Below are 25188 nucleotides of genomic sequence, written 5' to 3'. Positions count from 1 at the left end.
GGGCTTTGGAGCGCTTTCCACTCCCTCATTCATTACCCTTCCTTGGATCTGGGGGCTTTTGGAATCTCGACTTCCCCTTGGCCTATCTCCTGCAGAAAAATTAGGGTGAGCCCCATCCTCGATCTGCTCCGCCAAGTTGCGGGACCGCGGGGCGTGGCACGCTCGGGACAGGCGGTCCGAGGCTCCGCAATCCCTACTCCAGCCTCGCGCGGGAGGGGGCGCGGCCGTGACTCACCCCCTTCCCTCTGCGTTCCTCCCTCCCTCTCTCTCTCACACACACACACACATCCCTCCCCTGCCATCCCGCCCCGGACTCCGGCTCCGGCTCCGATTGCAATTTGCAACCTCCGCTGCCGCCGCCGCAGCAGCCACCAATTCGCCTGCGGTTCAGGTGGCTCTTGCCTCGATGTCCTAGTCTAGGGGCCCCCGGGCCGGACTCGGCTGGGCTCCCTTCACCCTCTGCGGAGTCATGAGGGCGAACGACGCTCTGCAGGTGCTGGGCTTGCTTTTCAGCCTGGCCCGGGGCTCCGAGGTGGGCAACTCTCAGGCAGGTAAGTGACGCGAGAGCACCGGCGGGCTCAGCACCTGGGAGCCGGAACCCAGTGCGCGCAGCCTCGGAGGGCATGGGTAGGGTCTCAGGCGGCGCGGGGGTGTGGGTGCTGCCCCCGGTTTGCCAGGACCACCTGGGAGAGGGGCGGTCAGGCTCGGGTTATCGGCGTGGTCCGGCCGAGGGCGGCATTCCTGGACCCTCACGCTCCCCTTCCCCAGAGCGTCGCCGACCCTCTAAACGGTCTCCCCAGAAGAGGCTGAGGCCGAAACAGTAGTTCACACTTCTGAGGGGCCCTGCAGGGAGCGGAGCAGGGACCTTCATTCTGTAAACAGGAGGTGCTTGGAGGTGGGGGCCTTGGCGGAAGGGTCTCGGTTTGCTCGCCAACCCCCTGCCCCCCACCCCGCGCCGATTTCAGCTACCCCTAGTTTCGTTGTTTTGCCGACAGGGCGGAGCTACAGAAGGTTGGAGGGGGTTGTTGTTCTCTGGTGTTGGAAAAACAGGAGCGGCACCTCCTCTTCCGTGAGTGAGCCTGCCCTGGGGAGGTCTGAGATTAATCAGAGGGCCAAGTTCAGGTGACATCAGGCAGGAGGCCCAACAGAAGCTGGCGCCCCCTTTCCTCAGTATAGCAGAGCTTAAGCAACATCTCTTTGTCAAGACCCAGGTCAACGCAACTCATATTTATTGAGCATCTACTATACACAAGGCCCTGGGCCAGGAGCTGTAGGGGCAAGGATGTCCAACCTCTTGTCTTTTCTCTCCCCAACCTGAGGATCAAGAGGGCACCTCTGCTACTTCCTAAGCCTCCTGCCTTGGGGAGTCCTTCCTGGGCTCAGCTTGTGCCCCCCGCCCCCATTTTGCTTATTGTCTGACGCTGTCTCTAGGACCCTAGACAGAGCCCCGGATTGCTCTTCTCCAGTCCTCCCCCGACTCCCATGCTATCTGAGCCCACCCCTTTGGGGTGTCTCTGGGACCGTGGACACCTGAGGATTGAAATTCTGTGGATCTTCTCCCCTCCCCTCAGATCTCAGCTTGGGGTTTGGCACAGCCAGGGCCCCTTCCCCAATGTGGGAGTGGAAGAAACCACCTGTGCTTCCCTCACAGTTGCTGGGTCTAAATTTAGCTCCTGGGATTTTTAGATGTGAACACTCCCAGCTGGTGGAGGGGGGTGGTCTGGGGACTGGCGTGGGAGGGAGCAGTGGAGTGACTGTATAACTGTCCCATCCAGACTCCTGCAGTCTTCACCCAGAAACCCAGAAGTACCAGATTCTGGCCACCTTCCCTGGGGAGGCAGGAGGCAGGCATGGTTGGGTCTCTTTACCCTTTATCTGGGTCCTGCAGCCTCTGGGCATCCGGCCCTGTCTCAGTCCTTCTATAGCCCCTTTGTCCTGGCTGTGATGGGGGTGGGGGATGTTGGAGGGGAGGCCTCTGGTTGAGGAGGGGCTGGAGATTCTGGCTCTATCCCACCCCTAGTGCTCTCTACCAAAGGAGGGCCTGTGACACTGCCCCTCCCTATGCTCCCGGTCCCTGGGTACAGAAGGGATTTTTATGATTCCCCTTCCCTGCCCTGCTCCCCAAGCTGCCTAGCTCCTCCCCAGAGGTGTTGTTTGTGCTCCCTTCCTGCCCAGGCCCTTTGCCCCCTGTTTGTGTAATATGGACTTTACCCTCAGGGTAGCAGGGAACTGGGCTACGTCTAACACTGTAGCCTTCCGAGCGCAGACACAAAGTCTGCACAAACACTTATGGGCACGTGGGATAGATGGGGCCACCTGAAATACTTCCTGCAAGGAAACCCATCTTTAGATTCCTGGGCCAGCAAGACCAATGTGTACGTGTTCGTGTGTACGTTGTGTGTGTATGTGTGTGCCCACACTACTACTTCCCTGTGCAGAAAGCTTGGCTCCTCCCTTATCTAGGGAGAAGTGTTGGCACTATAACTTGGGAAAGGGGGTATCCTGCCAGGAAGGGGATTGGGGTGGGGCTGTTCCAGAAATGACTAACCTTCCTAGTCTCTTTCATTTCAACCCAAGGACCCTGGAGTTCCCAGCTCCTCTGGAACTAGCTATCTTTGCTGCGACTAGCCAGCCTTCATGGGGAGTGATAAGGAGCCCTCCAAGGTCAAGAAGTCACACTAGGGGTGTATGTTATAGGAGGGATTGGGGCCTCACCAGTCTCCCTCCCTCCATTCCCACTGTTGCCTCCCACTGAGCTACCACCGCCTCAGGGAAGGGTGGCTGGAACAGGTGGTATCTACCCCCTACTCCCCACCCCACACATGGTCTTTCACTGAACCAGAGGAAAGAGACTGGGGTAGGGCTTCAGAGTCCAGGACTTCCCATAGCCCATTGTCCACCACATTTGCAAAGAAGAGTGAACTCCCAAGGCTGACATGCCATGTACCTCTAGTCTAGGCTCTCCCCTAGTGCGGGTGAGGATTGCCATGGTGAAAGGCTTCTTCATGAACCTCTTCTAACAGTGAAATTGGGTGGAGGCTCAGTGTGGGGCATCTGCTACTATTTCTCTCCAGGTTCCTCTGTATTTGCTGAAAAATACTCTAGGGCTGGAAAGTGATGCTGAGGTTGCTAGAGTGTGTTGGGATGGGGGAGAGAGTGAGAAGGAAAGTCTGAGTTTAGGAAGGCGGGGAGGCAACTAGCTCCTTATCTTCCAGCTTTAAAGACAAAGCTCCCATTGACCCCCCCTCGCCCCACCACTGCCAGAGCTCCCCCCTCTACTGAGGTCACTTGTCTGAGCCCAAGGCTTGAGGGTGGAGGGGAGTGCTGCTGAGGACGGGGTGTCTAGGGACAGGGTGGGGCAGCCCCCCTCCTGGATAGAATCGCCTCATTGTGGGCTGGACTGTGGCCCCAGGCACTGCCCCCACCCTCTGCCCCCATCCCACCCTCAGTAGACACAATAGGGGCTGTGTACTAGCCCCAAAGAGATATTTATTCCAGGACCTAGAGAGAGGCAGGATGAGGGTAGAGAAGTGAGTGCCCTAGTTGGAGGGGGAGAAGAGGGTAATCAAAGTTCAAAGTTGCGGCCTTTTCCTAACTTCTCTTTTCTAGGGAGGGAAACAAATTCCCTGTCTTCCTTCTCAATTAACCCCTTAGTACCCAAAAGAAGCACAGAGGGGTCCCAGGTAGAAAAAGGAAATCTTTTCACCTTCCCATTCATGGGATGGTAAGGGGATTCTGAGAAGAGGGAAAGCTCTCAGGCCACTACAGCTTCTGCCTATCGCTTGTGGGAGGGTTGGAGGCAAATGTCATCTGATCCTTCTAATGTAACTGGAAGACAGCAACCAAGGGGGTGATCTTGGGGGATGGTAGATGGGCTGAGAATTTGTGTCCAGCCCTCAGCCACTCTTCCCTCTGCTTTGAACAGTGTGTCCTGGGACTCTGAATGGCCTGAGTGTGACCGGCGATGCTGAGAACCAATACCAGACACTGTACAAGCTCTACGAGAGGTGTGAGGTGGTGATGGGGAACCTCGAGATTGTGCTCACGGGACACAATGCCGACCTCTCCTTCCTGCAGGTTAGTGTGCCCACCCTCGTTCCTCAACCTGCTCCTCTTTATTCTCCCCTAGAACCCTCCTTCCCTCTTCAGGGCTACCTTCTGCTGGAGTTCACCCTTCCTAAGACTCAGGAGTTCCTAAGATTCAAACCCGTGTATTTATGGGGACAGTGGCTGTCATCTGGGACCTACGGTCTCACTGTTATAGCCAGGGATATATAGGGGGCAGGGGCAGGGGCAGGTGGTGTTCTATGGTAGTGCAAGGTCAGCAGGGACTAGTGCAGAGAGACACCTGCGGACCGAGAGGGTACCTGGGGAGATGAGGAAGGGGCCCTCCTGGTATGAGGAGCTTTGAGGAGAAAGCTGCCTGTCTTCACTCCCAGAAGTGACACAGTAGTGTGACACAGTCTACTCCCTACTCCCAAATAAGAATTAGCAAGAGTTGGCCAGGCGCGGTGGCTCACGCTTGTAATCCCAGCACTTTGGGAGGCCGAGGCAGGCGGATCACGAGGTCAGGAGATCGAGACCACGGTGAAACCCCGTCTCTACTAAAAAAAAAATACAAAAAATTAGCCGGGCATGGTGGCGGGCGCCTGTAGTCCCAGCTACTCGGAGAGGCTGAGGCAGGAGAATGGCGTCAACCCGGGAGGCGGAGCTTGCAGTGAGCCGAGATTGCGCCACTGCACTCCAGCCTGGGCGACAGGGCAAGACTCCATCTCAAAAAAAAAAAAAAAAAAAAAAGAGAATTAGCAAGAGTTAAGGCCAGGTGCAGTGGCTCATGCCTGTAATCCCAGCACTTTGGGAGGCCAAGGAAGGCAGATCTCTTGAGATCAGGAGTTCAAGACCAGCCTGAGCAACATGGTGAAACCCTGTCTCTACAAAAATACAAAAATTAGCTGGGCATGGTGGCATGCACCTGTAGTCCCAGCTACTTGGAGGGCTGAGGTGGGAGGATTGCTTGAGCCCAGGAGTTTGACACTGCAGTGAGCGAGATCGTGCCACTCGTGACAGAGCAAGACCCTGTCTCACCAAAAAAAAAAAAAAAAAGGCCAAATGCAGATCACCTGAGGTCAGGAGTTCGAGATCAGCCTGACCAACACGGAAAAACCCCGTCTCTACTAAAAATACAAAATTAGCCAGGTGTAGTGGCGCATGCCTGTAATCCCAGCTACTTGGGAGGCTGCGGCAGGAGAATTGCTTGAACCCGGGAGGTGGAGGTTGTGGTGAGCCGAGATTGCACCACTGCACTCCAGCCTGGGCAACAAGAGCGAAACTCCGTCTCAAATTTAAAAAAAAAAGAAAAAAAGAAAGGGAAGAAAGAAGGAAGAATTAAAAGAGTTAAAGAGTCTTTAATGCCTGAAAGAGGAGAGGGGATTGAGATTATTTCGCCCTGTTGTCTCTCTCATTGACATTATCTGCTCTGTCACAGTGGATTCGAGAAGTGACAGGCTATGTCCTCGTGGCCATGAATGAATTCTCTACTCTACCATTGCCCAACCTCCGCGTGGTGCGAGGGACCCAGGTCTACGATGGGAAGTTTGCCATCTTCATCATGTTGAACTATAACACCAACTCCAGCCACGCACTGCGCCAGCTCCGCTTGACTCAGCTCACCGGTCAGTTCCCGATGGTTCCTTCTGGCCTCACTCCTCAGCCAGCCCAAGACGGGTACCTCCTTGATGATGACCCAAGACTGCTCACTCTAAGTGCCTCTTCCAAGGTGCCTGTCACCTTGGCCACTGTGTAAAGGTCCATTGCTTCCTAAGCAATAGAGGGCCCCCAGTAGGGGGAGCTAGGGGCATCTGCTCCAGGGAAAGGAACCCTGTGTCCTTGTGGGGCTGGAGTCAGAGCTGGATCTGTTACCCATTTCTCTAACTTCAAAGTACAGTGTACCGGAGGCCAGGCGTGATGGCTCACACCTGTAATCCCAGCATTTTGGGAGGCCAAGGAGGGCAGATCACTTGAGATCAGGAGTTTGAGACCAGCCTGGCCAACATGGCGAAACCCTGTCTCTACTAAAAATACAAAAAAAAAAAAAAATTAGCTGGCTATAGTGGTGCGCACCTGTAATCCCAGCTGCTCGTGAGGCTGAGGCAGGAGACTCACTTGAACCTGGGAGGTGGAGGTTGCAGTGAGCCGAGATTGTACCACTGCACTCTAGCATAAGTGACAGTGAGACTCCGTCTCAAAAAAAAAAAAAAAAGGCTGGGCGCGGTGGCTTACGCCTGTAATCCTAGCACTTTGGGAGGCCGAGGTGGGCGGATCACAAGGTCAGGAGATCGAGACCATCCTGGCTAACACGGTGAAACCCCATCTCTACTAAAATTACAAAAAATTAGCCAGGTGTGGTGGCGGGCACCTGTAGTCCCAGCTACTCGGGAGGCTGAGGCAGGAGAATGCGGCGTGAACCTGGGAGGCGGAGCTTGCAATGAGCCGAGATCGCGCCACTGCACTCCAGCCTGGGCGACAGAGAGCGAGACTCCATCTCAAAAAAAAAAAAAAAAAAAAACCAAAGTACAGTATACCTGGATGTCCCTCCTTCCCTAGGAATTCTACCTTTACTCTCCTAAACCAAACCCCTATGAGCTGGAGGAATATAGGGGTTAAAAACCACCTGTCTATCTTCTGCTTCTCCCTGTCTCAGTCAGTTGGAAAACATATGGGCAGGGCTTGGGGGAGGGGATGTTGAGTCAGAAATCTTCTCTCCCTCTCTCCCTTCCCCTCCCCCACTGGCTAAACCGGATCTGGCCAGGTGACTGAGGAGGCAGGAGTTTCTTTTGGCCTGACTTCTCATCTTATAAAGGCAGTCTTCTCTGCAGCTTGGATTTAATTGGACCTATCTGTCTGCCTCATTCTCCCACTCCTGAGTCTCAGGTGTCCTTTTGGATGGGTGGAGAGGTAAGGAAGAGGCGTTCTGCTGCGGCCCTTAACCCTGTCACTTCTTTCCCTACCTCAGAGATTCTGTCAGGGGGTGTTTATATTGAGAAGAACGATAAGCTTTGTCACATGGACACAATTGACTGGAGGGACATCGTGAGGGACCGAGATGCTGAGATAGTGGTGAAGGACAATGGCAGAAGCTGTAAGTGGCTGTGATCAAGATTGCTCCCCAGTCCCACCAAACCAGAGTGACTCCCTTCTTTCCATCATCCTTATATTTCTGATCTGAACCCACCTCCCCAGTGAACAAACACCTCGGGTCCCTGACTCAGCAGCCCACCAGGAGGGACCAATGCCAGTCTCCTGGAATCTAAACCACAGAGGAGGTGTTTCAAGAAAAGGAGCAGGCTGAGCTTGGTGGCTCATACCTATAATCCTGGCACTTTGGGAGGCCAAGGTGGGAGGATTGCTTGAGTTCAGGAGTCCAAGACCAGCCTGGGTAACATAGCAAAAAATCTACAAAAAATTTAAAAAATCAGACAGGCGTAGTGGCTCGCACCTGTGATCCCAGCTACTCAGGAGGCTGAGGCAGAGAATTGCTTGAGCCCAGGAGGCTGCAGTTGCAGTGAGCTGTGATTGTGCCATTGCACTCTAGCCTGGGCAACAGAGTGAGTCCTTGTCTCAAAAAAAAAAAAAAAAAATCCCTGGGTACTAAGCAGGGAAGCCAGATCTTTAGACTCCACATCTGTTACTTGTTCCACTAGAATATACTCCCTTCTCCTTGGAGCCCACCTTCCCCTGACAATTCACATGCATATATTCCTGCATGTATTCAGTTTGCCCAGGAGGAACTAAGTTCCTGGGTTGGGACTGGGACTAAGGTTGGCATTTGCCCCAGTCCATCCCCTTCAGCTGCCCAGTGGGTGGTATGGGGGCGTGGCCCCGCCCCTTGTTGACAGGTTCACTTGAGCCCAGCCCTGCTCTCCAAGGGCAGGGAGGGACACAGCCCTGGCTTTTTGCTTCCCGGGATTGAGGTGCCTGTGTGCTGACATCATACCCTGTTGATTCAAACAAGCCTTTCTTAGCCCTGATGGCCCCTTGTGTTGCCTTCCTTCCCAACCAGGTCCCCCCTGTCATGAGGTTTGCAAGGGGCGATGCTGGGGTCCTGGACCAGAAGACTGCCAGACATGTGGGTTTGAACTTCCCTCCAAAAACTTCACTCATACGCTTTCATATCCTTTCCTCCCCAAGCCTGGGTCAACACTGCGGGGGAGGCATGAGCAGTGGCCTCAGAATTCAGTCCTAGGAGCCCTAATAGCCATGCTTTCTTTCCTTCCATAGTGACCAAGACCATCTGTGCTCCTCAGTGTAATGGTCACTGCTTTGGGCCCAACCCCAACCAGTGCTGCCATGATGAGTGTGCTGGGGGCTGCTCAGGCCCTCAGGACACAGACTGCTTTGTATGTACTCTTTCCATTGCCTGGGTTCTGAAATTGGGATGTGGCCTTTGGGAGGAGGTGGGGGTACACACGTAACATAAATCTGATGAGCCTCCTTTTTTCCCAGGCCTGCCGGCACTTCAATGACAGTGGAGCCTGTGTACCTCGCTGTCCACAGCCTCTTGTCTACAACAAGCTAACTTTCCAGCTGGAACCCAATCCCCACACCAAGTATCAGTATGGAGGAGTTTGTGTAGCCAGCTGTCCCCGTAAGTGTCTGAGGGGAAGGAGCAATGATCAATAATAGTAGATCCAAGATTTTAGACAAAATTGTGGAAGGGAAAAAGAATCCAGTTGGTGATAAATAGGGAGACTGGTGAATGGTTATGATCATCTAACCACTCTGGTGAGTGACCCTTACGTCCAGTCCTCCCATGACTTCAGCTATCACCCTTACTTCTGCTTCTTGTAGCAACAAATAGTGAAGAGACTTTCGAATCTATAGGGTAGTACTTAAGGGATCTAGGGTGGCAGATGGGGACAAATCCAGTGCAGAGCTGGAGGGAGCCTAGGCCCAGAGCAAGGGTTCCATTGGTAGCTGGTGGTGTTCCTCCCTCATCTCTAATGGTGTCCTCCTCTCTTCCCTAGATAACTTTGTGGTGGATCAAACATCCTGTGTCAGGGCCTGTCCTCCTGACAAGATGGAAGTAGATAAAAATGGGCTCAAGATGTGTGAGCCTTGTGGGGGACTATGTCCCAAAGGTGGGTAGGCGATGGTAAGAAGCTGTAAAGAGACAGCCTTTCCTCTGAGCCTGCGCAGACCGCCTCCACTGAACCTCTCTTACATTTGCAGCCTGTGAGGGGACAGGCTCTGGGAGCCGCTTCCAGACTGTGGACTCGAGCAACATCGATGGATTTGTGAACTGCACCAAGATCCTGGGCAACCTGGACTTTCTGATCACCGGCCTCAATGGGTTAGAGATCCTGCCTTCCCTCCTTAGACCCCAGCCCATGCACCCCTCACAGTTCATTTTATTGGCCAAAACTGTCCTATGTAGAGCTGACTAGGAATCAAAGTCATAAAATTCTAGCCTGTTACAAAGGACCTGAAAGAATGCTTAACACATCTTCCATCCAGGCCTTGGGTCCCCTCAGGAACATCTTTGAGCAATTCAATATCGCCCTGCCAAGGAACAAGGGACAGGATCAACATATCCTCCTTCTCAAAGTTTTCTTTTTTATTCTTTTTTCTTTTTTGAGATAGGGTCTCGCTCTGTCACCTAGGCTGGAGTGCAGTGGCATGATCTTGACTCACTGTAGCCTCGACCTCCTGGGCTCAAGAGATCCTCCCACCTCAGCCTCCCAAGTAGCTGGGACTATAGGCACACACCATCATACTTGACTAATTTTTTTGTATTTTTTTGTAGAGACAGGGTCTTGCTATGTTGACCAGGCTGATCTCGAACTCCTGTGCTCAAGCGATCCTCCCATCCTGGCCTCCCAAAGTGCTGGGGATCACAGCACCCAACCTCCTTCTTAAAGTTTTCTAAAAGTTCTTCCTTAGATTTGGATAAAAATCTGTCTCCAGGCCGGGCCCGGTGGCTCATGCCTATAATCCCAGTGCTTTGGGAGGTCGAGGCGGGCAGATTACGAGGTCAGATCGAGACCATCCTGACTAACATGGTGAAATGCCATCTCTACTAAAAATACAAAAATTAGCTGGGTGTGGTGGCGCACATGCCTGTAATCCCAGCTACTCGGGAGGCTGAGGCACGAGAATCACTTGAACCCAGGAGGCGGAAATTGCAGTGAACTGAGATTACACCACCACACTCCAGCCTGGCGACAGAGCGAGACTCCGTCTCAAAAAAAAAAAAAAAAAGAAAAGAAAATTCTGTCTCCCCATGACTTTTAGCTGTTTTCACTCATTCTGCTCCTTGGAGCAACAAAGAACAAAGGGACTTTCTCGTCTATAGGACAGCATTTAAAGTGTGTGTGTGTGTGTGTGAGAGAGAGAGAGAGGGGGAAAAAAAACCACTATGACCACCTGTTTTTTTTTCTTCAATTTTTTATTTTGACATAATTTTAGATCTACACTGAAGTTACAAGAATGGTATAAAATTCCCCATATACCTTTTTTTTTTTTTTTTTTTTTTTTTTTTTGGAGTCTCGCTCTTTCACCCAGGCTGGAGTGCAGTGGCGCGATCTCGGCTCACTGCAGGCTCCGCCCCCCGGGGTTCACGCCATTCTCCTGCCTCAGCCTCCGGAGTAGCTGGGACTACAGGCGCCCGCCACCTCGCCCGGCTAATTTTTTTGTATTTTTAGTAGAGACGGGGTTTCACCATGTTAGCCAGGATGGTCTCGACCTCCTGACGTCGTGATCCGCCCGCCTCGGCCTCCCAAAGTGTTGGGATTACAGGCGTGAGCCACCACGCCCGGCCCTTTTTTTTTTTTTTTTTAAGACAAAGTCTCACTCTGTTCCCCAGGCTGGAGTGCAGTGGTGCAATCTTGGCTCACTGCAGCCTCCGCCTCCTCTGCCTCCCGGGTTCAAGCAATTCTTCTGCCTCAGTCTCCTGAGTAGCTGGAATTATAGGTGTGTACCATCATGCCCGGCTAATTTTTGTATTTTTAGCAGAGACAGAGTTTCACCATGTAGGCCAGGCTGGTCTCAAACTCCTGACCTCAAGTGATCCACCCGCCCCAGCTTCCCAAAGCGTTGGGATTACAAGTGTGAGCCACCGCATCTGGCCTCCCATATACTCTTTTACCCAGATCCTCCAAATGTTAACATACCACATATGGCCGGGTGCAGTGGCTCATGCCTGTAATCCCAGCACTTTGGGAGGCCAAGGCAGGTGGATCACTAGGTGTGGATCACGAGGTCAAGAGATTGAGACCATCCTGGCCAACATGGTGAAACCTCATCTCTACTAAAAATACAAAAATTAGCTGGGCGTGGTGGTGCGTGCCTGTAGTCCCAGTTACTCAGGAGGCTGAGGCAGGAGAATTGCTTGAACCCGGGAGGCGGAGGTTGCAGTGAGCCGAGATCGTGCCACTGCACTCCAGCCTGGTGAAAGAGCGAGACTCTTTCCCCTGCCAAAAAAAATACCACATATACTTTATCACTTCTCTCTCTCTCTCTCTACACACACACACACACACAAACACACACACACAAACACACATACACACACACACACAGAACATGGTACTGTTTTCCTGTACCACTTGAGGGTAAATTTTCACACATGATTCTTTCTTACCCCTGTTATATTTCAGTGTATATTCCTTAAAAATAATGTTTTCTTACATAATCACAGCATAGTTGTTTGAATAGGAAAATTAACATTGACACAAAATATTATCTAAGCTACAGACCTTATTCACATGTCACTAATTGTCCTCCTAAGGTTTGGGATCATACATTACATTCAGTTATCGTGGCTCTTCAATCTCCTTTATAACAGCTCCTCAGGTTTTGTTTATCTTTCATGATATTCTTGATGAGTATAAGTTAGGTAATGGGCAGCATGTTCTTCAGTTTGGATTAGTTTGATGTGTCCTCATGATTAGATTCAAGTTTTTGTAGTTTTTTTTTGAGACAAGGTCTGGCTCTATTGCCCAGGCTGGAATGCAGTGGCATGATCTCGGCTCACTGCAACCTCTGCCTCCCATGCTCAAGCGATCCTCTCACCTCAGACCCGAGTAGCTGGGATTACAGGCGCATGCCACCATGCTTGGCTAATTTTATATATATATATATATAAATAATATATATAAATATAAACATTATATATAAACATAAATATAAATTTATATATAAATATACATATATAATATATTATATATTACATATATGTTATAATATACAATATATAATATATTATATAATATATATTGTTAATATATATTTATATGTGTGTGTATATATATATATTTTTGAGACGGAGTTTCGCTCTTGTCGCCCAGGCTTGAGTACAGTGGCATGATCTCACCTCACCGCAACCTCCACCTCTCAGGTTCAAGCCATTCTCTATAGAGACAGGGTTGCAGCATGTTGTCCAGGATGGTCTCGAACTCATGAGCTCAAGCGATCCTCCTGTCTCACCCTCCCAAAGTGCTGGGATTATAGGCATGCACCGCTGCCAGGCTGGAGTTTGATAAGAACACCACAGAGGCTGTGAGCTCAGGGCATCCTATTGAAGATGTATGTGATGTTGATTTGTCCCAGCACTCACAATGTCTCTGGTCACTTAGTTATGGTGATATCTGTCAGGTTTTTCTACTGTAAAGTTACTGTTTTTCCATTCACAATTAATGAATGTCTTCGGATAATTGCCTGAATCAATTATTGTTATGATAGTTGCCAAATGATAATTTTCTAACTCCATTATTCCTTCTGCATTTGTTTGTTGGCATTCTACTGTTAGGAAGAGTCAGGCCGGGCGCGGTGGCTCAAGCCTGTAATCCCAGCACTTTGGGAGGCCGAGGCGGGCGGATCACGAGGTCAGGAGATCGAGACCATCCTGGCTAACACGGTGAAACCCCGTCTCTACTAAAAATACAAAAAATTAGCCGGGTGTGGTGGCGTCGGAGGCTGAGGCAGGGATGGATGAACCGGAGGCGGACTTGCAGTGAGCGAAATCCGACTTGACTCACCTGGGCAACGAACAAGAAAAAAAAAAGGAAGAGTCTTTCCAGCTGAGCACAGTGGCTTATGCCTGTAATCTCAGCACTTTGGGAGCCAGTGGGAAAATTGCTTGAGCCCAGGAGTTCAAGGTTACAATGAGCTATAATGGCATGACTGCACTCCAGCCAGTGCACTCACTCTGCACAACAGAGTGGGACCCTGTCTCTTTAAAAAAAAAAAAAAAGTCCAGGTGCAGTGGCTCACGCCCGTAATCCCAGCACTTTGGGAGGCCGAGGCAGGTGGATCATGAGGTTAGGAGTTCAAGACCAGCCTGGCCAGCATGGTGAAACCCCATCTCTACTAAAAATACAAAAAATTAGCCAGGCATGGTGGTGTACTCCTGTATTCCCAGCTACTCAGGAGGCTGAGGCAGGAGAATCACTTGAACCCAGGAGGTGGAGGTTGCAGTGAGCCGAGATTGCTGCCACTGTACTCCAGCCTGGGTGATAGAGCAAGACTCTGTCTCAAAAAAAAAAAAAAATAGTCTTCCTTTCCTATTTATTTACTCTTATGGATACTTATTTTATTCTAGTCAATGGTTATAATCCTTTACAATCATTGTTTATTTTAGCCAGTCCCTCCAAGTTGGCTCCTGTGTTGTTTGGGCTGTACCCTTAATTCTTTGAGTCTTTTCTTGTTTGCACAAGATGCTCTGGGCTCATATTATAGTTCCCCCATCCCAGCCATTTCTCCAAGGAATGTTTCCTTTTAGTGGAGAATAATATTTAGAAACCAAATTCTGAGGCTGGGTGTGCTCACTGCCACTGAGTTATACCTTTACCTTATTCACTGGTTTCTACTGTTCTACTCAGAGACCCCTGGCACAAGATCCCTGCCCTGGACCCAGAGAAGCTCAGTGTCTTCCGGACAGTACGGGAGATCACAGGTGAGTGGCAGAGAGTTTGCCCTTTCTAGAAGAATAGGTGAACCACTGGCATAAATTGCAGTATAACTACTTGAGAAAATCACATCCCAAGTTACAGGGGAGGAGCCAGGAGAACCCAAGAAAGAAGAAGCCTCCCTGCCCACATGCCTCTCTCCAACTCCTCAGGTTACCTGAACATCCAGTCCTGGCCACCCCACATGCACAACTTCAGTGTTTTTTCCAACTTGACAACCATTGGAGGCAGAAGCCTCTACAAGTGAGTAAAGGGTATGGAGGAAGTGGCATCTGCAGGCCATGAAGCCTGTGTCATAGGCATTCTTTAGGAAAATACAAGGCACTGTCTCATACAGCAGTGCCTCAAAACCAAAGAGTTTCAGAGTTTCATGTGGAAAAGGCAAAAGGAGGGGGATTCCCTCTCAGTGGATCTGACTAGCACTGAGCGAATTTCTTGACTAACATGAATCCTTTGAATAGTTAATGTTCCCTTCGTAGTCTCTCCTCTCATCCTGTCTCCTTATTCGCAGCCGGGGCTTCTCATTGTTGATCATGAAGAATTTGAATGTCACATCTCTGGGCTTCCGATCCCTGAAGGAAATTAGTGCTGGGCGTATCTATATAAGTGCCAATAGGCAGCTCTGCTACCACCACTCTTTGAACTGGACCAAGGTGCTTCGGGGGCCTACAGAAGAGCGACTAGACATCAAGCATAATCGGCCACGCAGAGATTGCGGTGAGGGAAAGGGTCTGCTGGGTGGTGAGAATAGGGAGTCAGGGAGGAGAGGGCTGAAAGGACTATTCTGCCCTAGACGTGGGAGTAGGGTTGAGGGATGGAACCAAGGAGAAGGGGGCTGTTAGGCTGGAAGCAGTAACGAGGAAGAATAATGAAGAGAGGGCTTGCTGGGAGTCCTCAGACTCCTAACCCATCCCTTCCTTTCCAGTGGCAGAGGGCAAAGTGTGTGACCCACTGTGCTCCTCTGGGGGATGCTGGGGCCCGGGCCCTGGTCAGTGCTTGTCCTGTCGAAACTATAGCCGAGGAGGTGTCTGTGTGACCCACTGCAACTTTCTGAATGGGTACAGTAAGGGGAGCCAGTCAAGGATGGGTGGGGGTGGGGCCCTGCAATGGAACTGTTCAGGTGGCATATAATAAAAGACAGATTTCTGCATGTACCTTGGTGGGAGTGAGGTAGGAGACCTGTGGTTGTGAGATCAGGGCATGAAGGTCAGGACTTGGAAGTGACCCCCCTCCCTTTATTCCCCACTGCAGGGAGCCTCGAGAATTTGCCCATGAGGCCGAATGCTTCTCCTGCCACCCGGAATGCCAACCCATGGAGGGCACTGCCACATGCAATGGCTCGGTATAGTAGTAGCACCAGGATCTCCAAGGGAGACAGAGAAGGGGCAATACTTGGAGCATCTGGGGAATGATATGGCTAAGGATAGCACAGAGAGGCCAGATAATGCTAGGGCCTGCAGATAGAAGATCCTGAATCTCTGGGTTGGTCTTTGCTGGGAGGTATGGAATTGACCTTGGGATCTGATTCTTCCTGACCTTCTCTCTTCCACTCAGGGCTCTGATACTTGTGCTCAATGTGCCCATTTTCGAGATGGGCCCCACTGTGTGAGCAGCTGCCCCCATGGAGTCCTAGGTGCCAAGGGCCCAATCTACAAGTACCCAGATGTTCAGAATGAATGTCGGCCCTGCCACGAGAACTGCACCCAGGGGTCAGTGATTGGATAATAAGGAGGGGGGTCAGGTGGAAGGGTAGGAGCATAGAACTAGGGTGAGGGAAGCAGACAGAAGAGAGAGGCTGTAATTTAAGAATCACTCCCAGCTGGCCGGACGCAGTGGCTCACACCTATAATCCCAGCACTTTGGTAGGCTGAGGCGGGTGGATCACCTGAGGTCAGGAGTTCGAGATCAGCCTGACCAATATGGAGAAACCCCGTCTCTACTAAAAATATAAAATTAGCCGGGCGTGGTGGCGCATGCCTGTAATCCCAGCTATGCGGGAGGCTGAGGCAGGAGGATTTCTTGAACCCAGGAGACGGAGGTGGCAATGAGCTGAGATTGCATCATTGTACTCCAGCCTGGGCAACCAAAGCGAAACTCCATCTCAAAAAAAAAAGAAAAAAAATAGGCCGGGCGCGGTGGCTCACGCTTGTAATCCCAGCACTTTGGGAGGCCGAGGCGGGCGGATCACGAGGTCAGGAGATCGAGACCACGGTGAAACCCTGTCTCTACTAAAAATACAAAAAAATTAGCCAGGCGTGGTGGCAGGCGCCTGTAGTCCCAGCTACTCGGAGAGGCTGAGGCAGGAGAATGGCGTGAACCCGGGAGGCGGAGCTTGCAGTGAGCCGAGATTGCGCCACTGCACTCCAGCCTGGGCGACAGAGCAAGACTCCGTCTCAAAAAAAAAAAAAAAGAAAAAAAGAAAAGAAAAAAAATAAAAATCACTCCCAGCTGTGTAGCGAAGGATTGGAGAAAGGGAAAATCAGTAACAGCACAAAATTACACCACAGTTTTGGGAACCTGGAATAACCTCAGTTCAAGGGAGTTTCACAGAAGAGGGGCTTGGGGAGAGCTAGTGAGCTGGAGGTGGAGGCCATGTCTTGGGATCAGCTTTGGGCTCCAGGATGGGATGCCATGGTAAGTTCTGAAACAAGCTTTTGTATGTTAGGCTGGTGAAATTGAGCCTCTGTTGTCCAAGCTCTCATTTAAGGTGGTGACTTTCTTCCCTAGGTGTAAAGGACCAGAGCTTCAAGACTGTTTAGGACAGACACTGGTGCTGATCGGGTATGATGGGGTTGGAGATTCTGGAAACTGGGGATATTTGGGAGTTGGGAGAGAGGTGGTTACCTGGAGAGAAGAGGGAGGCTGTCTTCATTCTGGCCTTTTATATACACAGTCCACTATCACTGGACAGTTGGGACTCAAGAATGCAGGCTTCTGGACTTCCCTTCCTGAAACTAACTTCCAGTAGTCTAAGACTGGTCCAGATTTAGGTTGGTCCCTTTAGTGCTTAAGGATATATATGTGAATGTTAATTTCTTGCCCCAGATCAGCATCATACCTTCAGCACAAGTATAGTTGACATTTGTAAGGAAGATGCAAACCCAGGATAATGTTGGGTTTCTATATATCCCATAGCAAAACCCATCTGACAATGGCTTTGACAGTGATAGCAGGATTGGTGGTGATTTTCATGATGCTGGGCGGCACTTTTCTCTACTGGCGTGGGCGCCGGATTCAGAATAAAAGGGCTATGAGGCGATACTTGGAACGGGGTGAGGTGAGTACTTAGCTTACTTTTGTTTTTTCTTTTCTTTCTTTTTTGCATGCCCTGGAAGTCTCTTTATAGCTTAATTTTGAGTGGTACCCTGTGCACCCAGGGGTCAGTGATGGGATGAATGTCACTCCCCTCCTCTTTCCCCAGAGATTTGATCCCTTTCTTCAAGGAAGTAGTGTGGTCGCCTAGAAAGAAAACTGGTCAGAGAAATGGGAGGCATGCATTCTAGTCCTGATTTTGTCATTAATTTGCCACATGACTTTGAAGAAGTTACTTATCTTCTCTGTGCCTCAGTTTATGCATCTATACAGAGGAAATAACATTTATCCTTCCAGGATGGCTGTAAGGGTAAAGGGGGATGATGTATGTGAAAGTGCTTTGGAAAGCACAGAGCACTGTATAAAAGGTACTCAAGGTGGTAATAGTATTACCAACTCTCCCTAGCTGTCCCCTTCCCCACTTCATGCTCCTCCATCAAATGGAAAACCCAACCCCTTTGATTCCTGATCTCATGAGCACAAATAACTTCCTCAATTCTCAGGATCTGTACCTCAATATGCCTATAATGCATTCCAGGACTAACAGTGCTTCCTCTTCCTGCCCTTGCAGCTCTGCCACTTTTGGCATTCACCTATGGGGAGCGGGTTGGAGTGGGACATGGGAATGGCCTTTCCTGAGTACCTCCTTCCCATTTGCTCCTCAGAGCATAGAGCCTCTGGACCCCAGTGAGAAGGCTAACAAAGTCTTGGCCAGAATCTTCAAAGAGACAGAGCTAAGGAAGCTTAAAGTGCTTGGCTCGGGTGTCTTTGGAACTGTGCACAAAGTGAGTGACCCATTGGAATTCTGGAGAGGTGGGGAAGGCATCTAGGGCAAAGGGGTGAAAGATTTTTGCATAGGATTGACCTGGGGAGAATGACCTTATGCCGACTCCTGCCCCAAACTTCCCAGGGAGTGTGGATCCCTGAGGGTGAATCAATCAAGATTCCAGTCTGCATTAAAGTCATTGAGGACAAGAGTGGACGGCAGAGTTTTCAAGCTGTGACAGATGTAAGTGAAGGAAATTCTGTATGCCGCTAGGAGAGAGGACAATATTAGATACAATCATGTAGAAGCAGGGTCCTGTGCTTCTCAGCAGCTACTATGTTAGCCAGAATGTTGGGGGTGGGGGGACCTGGGCTGGCTGTGCACATGCTGAGTGTATGTGAACCTGTTGGTGTCCTAGATAATACCTTTTGTGTCTCTTAGCATATGCTGGCCATTGGCAGCCTGGACCATGCCCACATTGTACGGCTGCTGGGACTATGCCCAGGGTCATCTCTGCAGCTTGTCACTCAATACTTGCCTCTGGGTTCTCTGCTGGATCATGTGAGACAACACCGGGGGGCACTGGGGCCACAGCTGCTGCTCAACTGGGGAGTACAAATTGCCAAGGTGAGAGAAGCCTGGAGGAATTCTGTGATAAGAACTGCTTGGCTGGGAGCCAGCCAGGAAAAAGTGGGAAGGTTGACGTTCTGAGAGGTGGGGTCCCCAACCCCCAGGCTGCAGACTGGTACCAGTCCATGGCCTGTTAGTAACCGGGCCACACAGCAAGTGAGCGGCAGGCGAGCGAGTGAAGCTTCATCTGTATTTACAGCCAGTCCCCATCACTTGCATTACCGCCCGAGCTCCGCCCCCTGTCAGATCAGGGGCAGCATTAGATTCTCTTAGGAGCTTGACCTCTATTGTGAACTGTGCACGTGAAGGATCTAGGTTGTGCACTCCTTATGAGAATCTAACTAATGCCTGATGATCTGAGGTGGAACAATTTCATCCTGAAACCAACCCTCTCCTTCCCCTGGAAAAACTGTCTTCCACAAAACCGGTCCCTGGTGCCAAAAAAGGTTGGGGACTGCTGCTGAGAGGTACCTTCAAGATTTGGGGGAATTCCAGATCTCAGTGACTGATTCCCCCAACCTTAAGAATACTTTCTTCCCCTATACCTACAGGGAATGTACTACCTTGAGGAACATGGTATGGTGCATAGAAACCTGGCTGCCCGAAACGTGCTACTCAAGTCACCCAGTCAGGTTCAGGTGGCAGATTTTGGTGTGGCTGACCTGCTGCCTCCTGATGATAAGCAGCTGCTATACAGTGAGGCCAAGGTGAGGAGACACAAAGGGTAAGGAGGCAGGGGTGGAGTGAAGCATGGGGCCAGGGAGCAGCCAGTGGTCTCTTCCAGAGGCAAGTAGGTGCTTCATGGTAAGTTCAAGAAGAGAAGGCTGCAGATACCAGATATTTTAGTTCAGAGAGCAACAAAGAAAATAATGATCAAGAACTTGGGACTGGCCGGGCGTGGTGGCTCACGCCTGTAATTCCAGCACTTTGGGAGGCCAAGGCGGGTGGATCACAAGGTCAGGAGATCGAGACCATCCTGGCTAGCACAGTGAAACCCTATCTCTACTAAAAATTCAAAAAAAAAAAAAAAATTAGCCAGGCATGGCGGCGTGCACCTGTAGTCCCAGCTACTCGGGAGGCTCAGGCAGGAGAATGGCGTGAATCTGGGAGGCGGAGCTTGCAGTGGGCCAAGATCGCACCACTGCACTCCAGCCTGGGTGACAGAGCAAGACTCCGTCTCAAAAAAAAAAAAAAAAAAAAGAACTTGGGACTTGGAAATGCTAAGAAAATTTGTGGAAATAAACTTGTGATACCTCTATCTTTAATCCACAGACTCCAATTAAGTGGATGGCCCTTGAGAGTATCCACTTTGGGAAATACACACACCAGAGTGATGTCTGGAGCTATGGTCAGTGCATCTGGATGCCCTCTCTACCATCACTGGCCCCAATTTCAAATTTACCTTTTGAGACCCCCTCTTAGAATCTCTAAGCATTTCAGATTTTTGTGTCAGATCAGGTTCTGCCTTCCCTTCATTTCATGCCCATGTCTACTATTTTGCCAGTGACTAGTCCATGTCTTCCTGCACCAGGTGTGACAGTTTGGGAGCTGATGACCTTCGGGGCAGAGCCCTATGCAGGACTGCGATTAGCTGAAGTACCAGACCTGCTAGAGAAGGGGGAGAGGTTGGCACAGCCCCAGATCTGCACAATTGATGTCTACATGGTGATGGTCAAGTGTGAGTTACCTGCTGAGCCCAACCATTTTCTTTTCTTTTTTTTTTTTGAGACAGAGTCTCATTCTTGTCACCCAGGCTGGAGTGCAATGGTGCAATCTTGGCTCACTACAACCTCCGCCTCTCAGGTTCAAGCGATTCTCCTGCTTCAGCCTCCAGAGTAGCTGGGATTACAGGCACCCACCACCACACCTGGCTAATTGTTATATTTTTAGTAGAGAAGGGGTTTCACCATGTTGGCCAGGCTGGTCTCAAACTCCTGACCTCAGGTGATCGGCCTGCCTCAGCTTCCCAAAGTGCTGGGATTACAGGTGTGAGTCATCATGCTCGGCCTGACTGCAGCCATTTTCTGCCTTCCCTCTGTACTCCTCTTATGGCTCTATTCCTTTTTTTTTTTTTTTTTTTTTAATGGAGTCTCGCCCTGTTGCGCATACTAGAGTGCAGTGGCGTGACCTTGGCTCACCGTGACCCCATGTTCCAGGTTTAAGCAGTTCTTCTGTCTCAGCCTCCGAGATAGCTGGGACTTTAGGCGTGCATCACCATGCCCAGCTAATTTTTTGTGTGTTTTTAGTAGAGACGGGGTTTCACTATGTTGGCCAGGCTGGTCTCAAAGCCCCGACCTCAGGTGATCCACCCGCCTCGGCCTCCCAAAGTGCTGGGATTATAGATGTGAGCCACCGTGCCCAGCCATGGAATGTATTCTCTTTTATGTCTCTACCTCCTACATCTTATCTGCAGGTTGGATGATTGATGAGAACATTCGCCCGACCTTCAAAGAACTAGCCAATGAGTTCACCAGGATGGCCCGAGACCCACCACGGTATCTGGTCATAAAGGTGAGTAGGGAGTAGGAGGTGCTAAGGAAATTTAGAAAAAGGAGGAGTTGGCTGGAACCAGGATTCCCCCTAACAATCACCTATCGATATAGAGAGAGAGTGGGCCTGGAATAGCCCCTGGGCCAGAGCCTCATGGTCTGACAAACAAGAAGCTAGAGGAAGTAGAGCTGGAGCCAGAACTAGACCTAGACCTAGACTTGGAAGCAGAGGACGACAACATGGCAACCACCACACTGGGCTCCGCCCTCAGCCTACCAGTTGGAACACTTAATCGGCCACGTGGGGTAAGACACCTTCTAATTACCCAACACTTTGCACCCTGAGCCCTCACAAACCCTACAGATACCCAGAATAACTAATCAAAGTCCCCCATGGTGAATGTAGATTTCTCCCTTCATCTTAACCTTTTTCTTATTTTTTCATCCTAGAGCCAGAGCCTTTTAAGTCCATCATCTGGATACATGCCCATGAACCAGGGTAATCTTGGGGAGTCTTGCCAGGTAAGTTCTGTTGCTGAGAGTCTGGGTTTTACAATCAGATTGATAGGAGTAGTATGGAAGACATTAGAAACCTTTGAGGTTTATTTTAATCAGTGTCCTGCAAAAAAGAAGGCAGTGAGAGCCGGGCGAGATGGCTCACACCTATAATCCCAGCACTTTGGGAGGCCAGAGGGAGTGGATCACCTGAGGTTAGGAGGTTGAGACCAGCCTGGCCAACATGGTGAAACCCCATCTCTACCCAAAATACAAAAATTAGCTGGGTGTGGTTGTGCACACCTGTAATCCCAGCTACTCAGGAGGCTGAGACAGGAGAATCACTTGAACCCGGGAGGCAGAGGTTGCAGTGAGCTGAGATTGTACCACTGCACTCCAGCCTGGGTGACAGAGCAAGACCCTGTCCCTTAAAAATAAATAAATAAAAGGTCAGGTGTGGTGGCTCACGCCTGTAATCCCAGCACTTTGGGAGGCCGAGGTGGGTGGATCATGAGGTCAGGAGTTCGAGACCAGCCTGGCCAACATGGCAAAACCCTGTCTCTACTAAAAATACAAAAACTAGCCGCACATGGTGGCAGGTGCCTGTAATCCCAGCTACTCGGGAGGCTGAGGCAGGAGAATCACTTGAACAGGGAAGCAGAGGCTGTAGTGAGCCAAGATAATGCCACTGCAGTCCAGCCTGGGTGACAAGAACAAGACTCTACCTCAAAAAAAAAAAAAAAAAAAAGGCAGTGAACAACCCAATTTCCTTCTATACAAATCTCTCTTCTTTCCTCATCATGTAAATCTCCTTGCATTATTTTCTGTTTATTTTCTTCCTTAGGAGTCTGCAGTTTCTGGGAGCAGTGAACGGTGTCCCCGTCCAGTCTCTCTACATCCAATGCCACGGGGATGCCTGGCATCAGAGTCATCAGAGGGCCATGTAACAGGCTCTGAGGCTGAGCTCCAGGAGAAAGTGTCAATGTGTAGGAGCCGGAGCAGGAGCCGGAGCCCACGGCCACATGGAGATAGCGCCTACCATTCCCAGCGCCACAGTCTGCTTACTCCTGTTACCCCACTCTCCCCACCAGGGTTAGAGGAAGAGGATGTCAACGGTTATGTCATGCCAGATACACACCTCAAAGGTGCCTGACTCTTCCTAGGGCTTTCCTCAATTCTTCCTCGAATCCTTTCCCTGGGCTCCTCTTGTTTTTTCTTCTCTGATCATATGCCCCTCTGTCCTATTAATTTTTTCAAACTTTCCCCTACCCCCATGAAGTTCTTCACATACCTAGCCTTTCTTCTCAACCCCCAGGTACTCCCTCCTCCCGGGAAGGCACCCTTTCTTCAGTGGGTCTCAGTTCTGTCCTGGGTACTGAAGAAGAAGATGAAGATGAGGAGTATGAATACATGAACCGGAGGAGAAGGCACAGTCCACCTCATCCGCCTAGGCCAAGTTCCCTTGAGGAGCTGGGTTATGAGTACATGGATGTGGGGTCAGACCTCAGTGCCTCTCTGGGCAGCACACAGAGTTGCCCACTCCACCCTGTACCAATCATGCCCACTGCTGGCACAACTCCAGATGAAGACTATGAATATATGAATCGGCAACGAGGTGGAGGTGGTCCTGGGGGTGATTATGCAGCCATGGGGGCCTGCCCAGCATCTGAGCAAGGGTATGAAGAGATGAGAGCTTTTCAGGGGCCTGGACATCAGGCCCCCCATGTCCATTATGCCCGCCTAAAAACTCTACGTAGCTTAGAGGCTACAGACTCTGCCTTTGATAACCCTGATTACTGGCATAGCAGGCTTTTCCCCAAGGCTAATGCCCAGAGAACGTAACTCCTGCTCCCTGTGGCACTCAGGGAGCATTTAATGGCAGCTAGTGCCTTTAGAGGGTACCCTCTTCTCCCTATTCCCTCTCTCACCCAGGTCTCAGCCCCTTTTCCCCAGTCCCAGACAATTCCATTCAATCTTTGGAGGCTTTTAAACATTTTGACACAAAATTCTTATGGTATGTAGCCAGCTGTGCACTTTCTTCTCTTTCCCAACCCCAGGAAAGGTTTTCCTTATTTTGTGTGCTTTCCCAGTCCCATTCCTCAGCTTTTTCACAGGCACTCCTGGAGATATGAAGGATTACTCTCCATATCCCTTCCTCTCAGGCTCTGACTACTTGGAACTAGGCTCTTATGTGTGCCTTTGTTTCCCATCAGACTGTCAAGAAGAGGAAAGGGAGGAAACCTAGCAGAGGAACGTGTAATTTTGGTTTATGACTCTTAACCCCCTAGAAAGACAGAAGCTTAAAATCTGTGAAGAAAGAGGTTAGGAGTAGATATTGATTACTATTATAATAATTCAGCACTTAACTATGAGCCAGGCATCATACTAAACTTCACCTACATTATCTCACTTAGTCTTTTATCATCCTTACAACAATTCTGTGACATACCTATTATCTCATTTTACAAAAAGGGAAGTCAGGCATGGTGGCTCATGCCTGTAATCTCAGCACTTTGGGAGGCTGAGGCGGAAGGATTACCTGAGGCAAGGAGTTTGAGACCAGCCTAGCCAACATAGTAAGACCCCATCTCTTAAAAAAACAAAAAACAAAACAAAAAAAAACTTTAGAACTGGGCGCAGTGGCTCATGCCTGTAATCCCAGCACTTTGGGAGGCTGAGATGGGAAGATCACTTGAGCCCAGAATTAGAGACAAGCCTATGGAAACATAGCAAGACACCGTCTCTACAGGGAAAAAAAAAAAAAAAGAAACTGAGCCTTAAAGAGATGAAATAAATTAAGCAGTAGGTCCAGGATGCAAAATCCTCCCAATTCCTATGCATGTGTTCTTATTGTAAGGTGCCAAGAAAAACTGATTTAAGTCACAGCCCTTGTTTAAGGGGCACCGTTTCTTGTTTTTGCACTGAATCAAGTCTAACCCCAACAGCCACATCCTCCTATACCCAGACATCTCATCTCAGGAAGTGGTGGTGGGGGTAGTCAGAAGGAAAAATAACTGGACATCTTTGTGTAAACCATAATCCATATGTGCCGTAAATGATCTTCACTCCTTATCCGAGGGCAAATTCACAAGGATCCTCAAGATCCACTTTTAGAAGCCATTCTCATCCAGCAGTGAGAAGCTTCCAGGTAGGACAGAAAGAAGATCCAGCTTCAGCTTCACACCTCTGTCCCCTTGGATGGGGAACTGAGGGAAAACGTCTGTTGATCACTGAAGTTTTTTGTTTTGTTTTTATACGTGTCTGAATAAAAATGCCAACTTTTTTTTCAGCTTCCTGTCTGTCAAATGAAAACATTTCGTATGTCAGATAAGAGATCTGCTCCTCAGCAGTGGATACTCACCTTTCTGTCTTCTGACAGTGCTACTCTGTCCCGTGCAGCTTTCTCTAGTCCTACTATTACTTCTATTTCTTTTTTTTTTTTTTTTTTTTTGAGACAGAGTCTCGCCCTGTCGCCCAGGCTGGAGTGCAGTGGCGCAATCTCGGCTCACTGCAAGCTCCGCCTCCCAGGTTC

The 25188-nt window shown here is 50.1% G+C and overlaps 1 protein-coding gene across 1 annotated transcript; it reads left to right on the top strand.

Annotated features, from left to right (window-relative positions):
- The first annotated feature begins 276 nt into the window (after positions 1 to 276).
- On the top strand, positions 277 to 24939 carry ERBB3 (erb-b2 receptor tyrosine kinase 3). The gene is made up of 28 exons (XM_032173423.2): positions 277 to 551; positions 3926 to 4077; positions 5486 to 5672; positions 7013 to 7138; positions 8060 to 8125; positions 8278 to 8396; positions 8503 to 8644; positions 9024 to 9137; positions 9229 to 9349; positions 13878 to 13951; positions 14117 to 14207; positions 14476 to 14681; positions 14890 to 15022; positions 15216 to 15306; positions 15519 to 15673; positions 16692 to 16745; positions 17100 to 17241; positions 17942 to 18061; positions 18187 to 18285; positions 18484 to 18669; positions 19224 to 19379; positions 19945 to 20020; positions 20204 to 20350; positions 21086 to 21183; positions 21276 to 21467; positions 21612 to 21683; positions 22501 to 22801; positions 22972 to 24939. The coding sequence occupies exons 1-28, from the start codon at positions 470 to 472 to the stop codon at positions 23496 to 23498; spliced, it is 4029 nt and encodes a 1342-aa protein (XP_032029314.1). The 5' UTR covers positions 277 to 469; the 3' UTR covers positions 23499 to 24939.
- The last annotated feature ends 249 nt before the right edge of the window (positions 24940 to 25188 follow it).

This window comes from Hylobates moloch, unplaced genomic scaffold (assembly GCF_009828535.3).
Source record: "Hylobates moloch isolate HMO894 unplaced genomic scaffold, HMol_V3 SCAFFOLD_13, whole genome shotgun sequence".
Taxonomy (NCBI): Eukaryota; Metazoa; Chordata; class Mammalia; order Primates; family Hylobatidae; genus Hylobates; species Hylobates moloch.
Note: the sequence above shows the minus strand (reverse complement) of the source record. Positions and strands in the feature narration are given on the sequence as shown.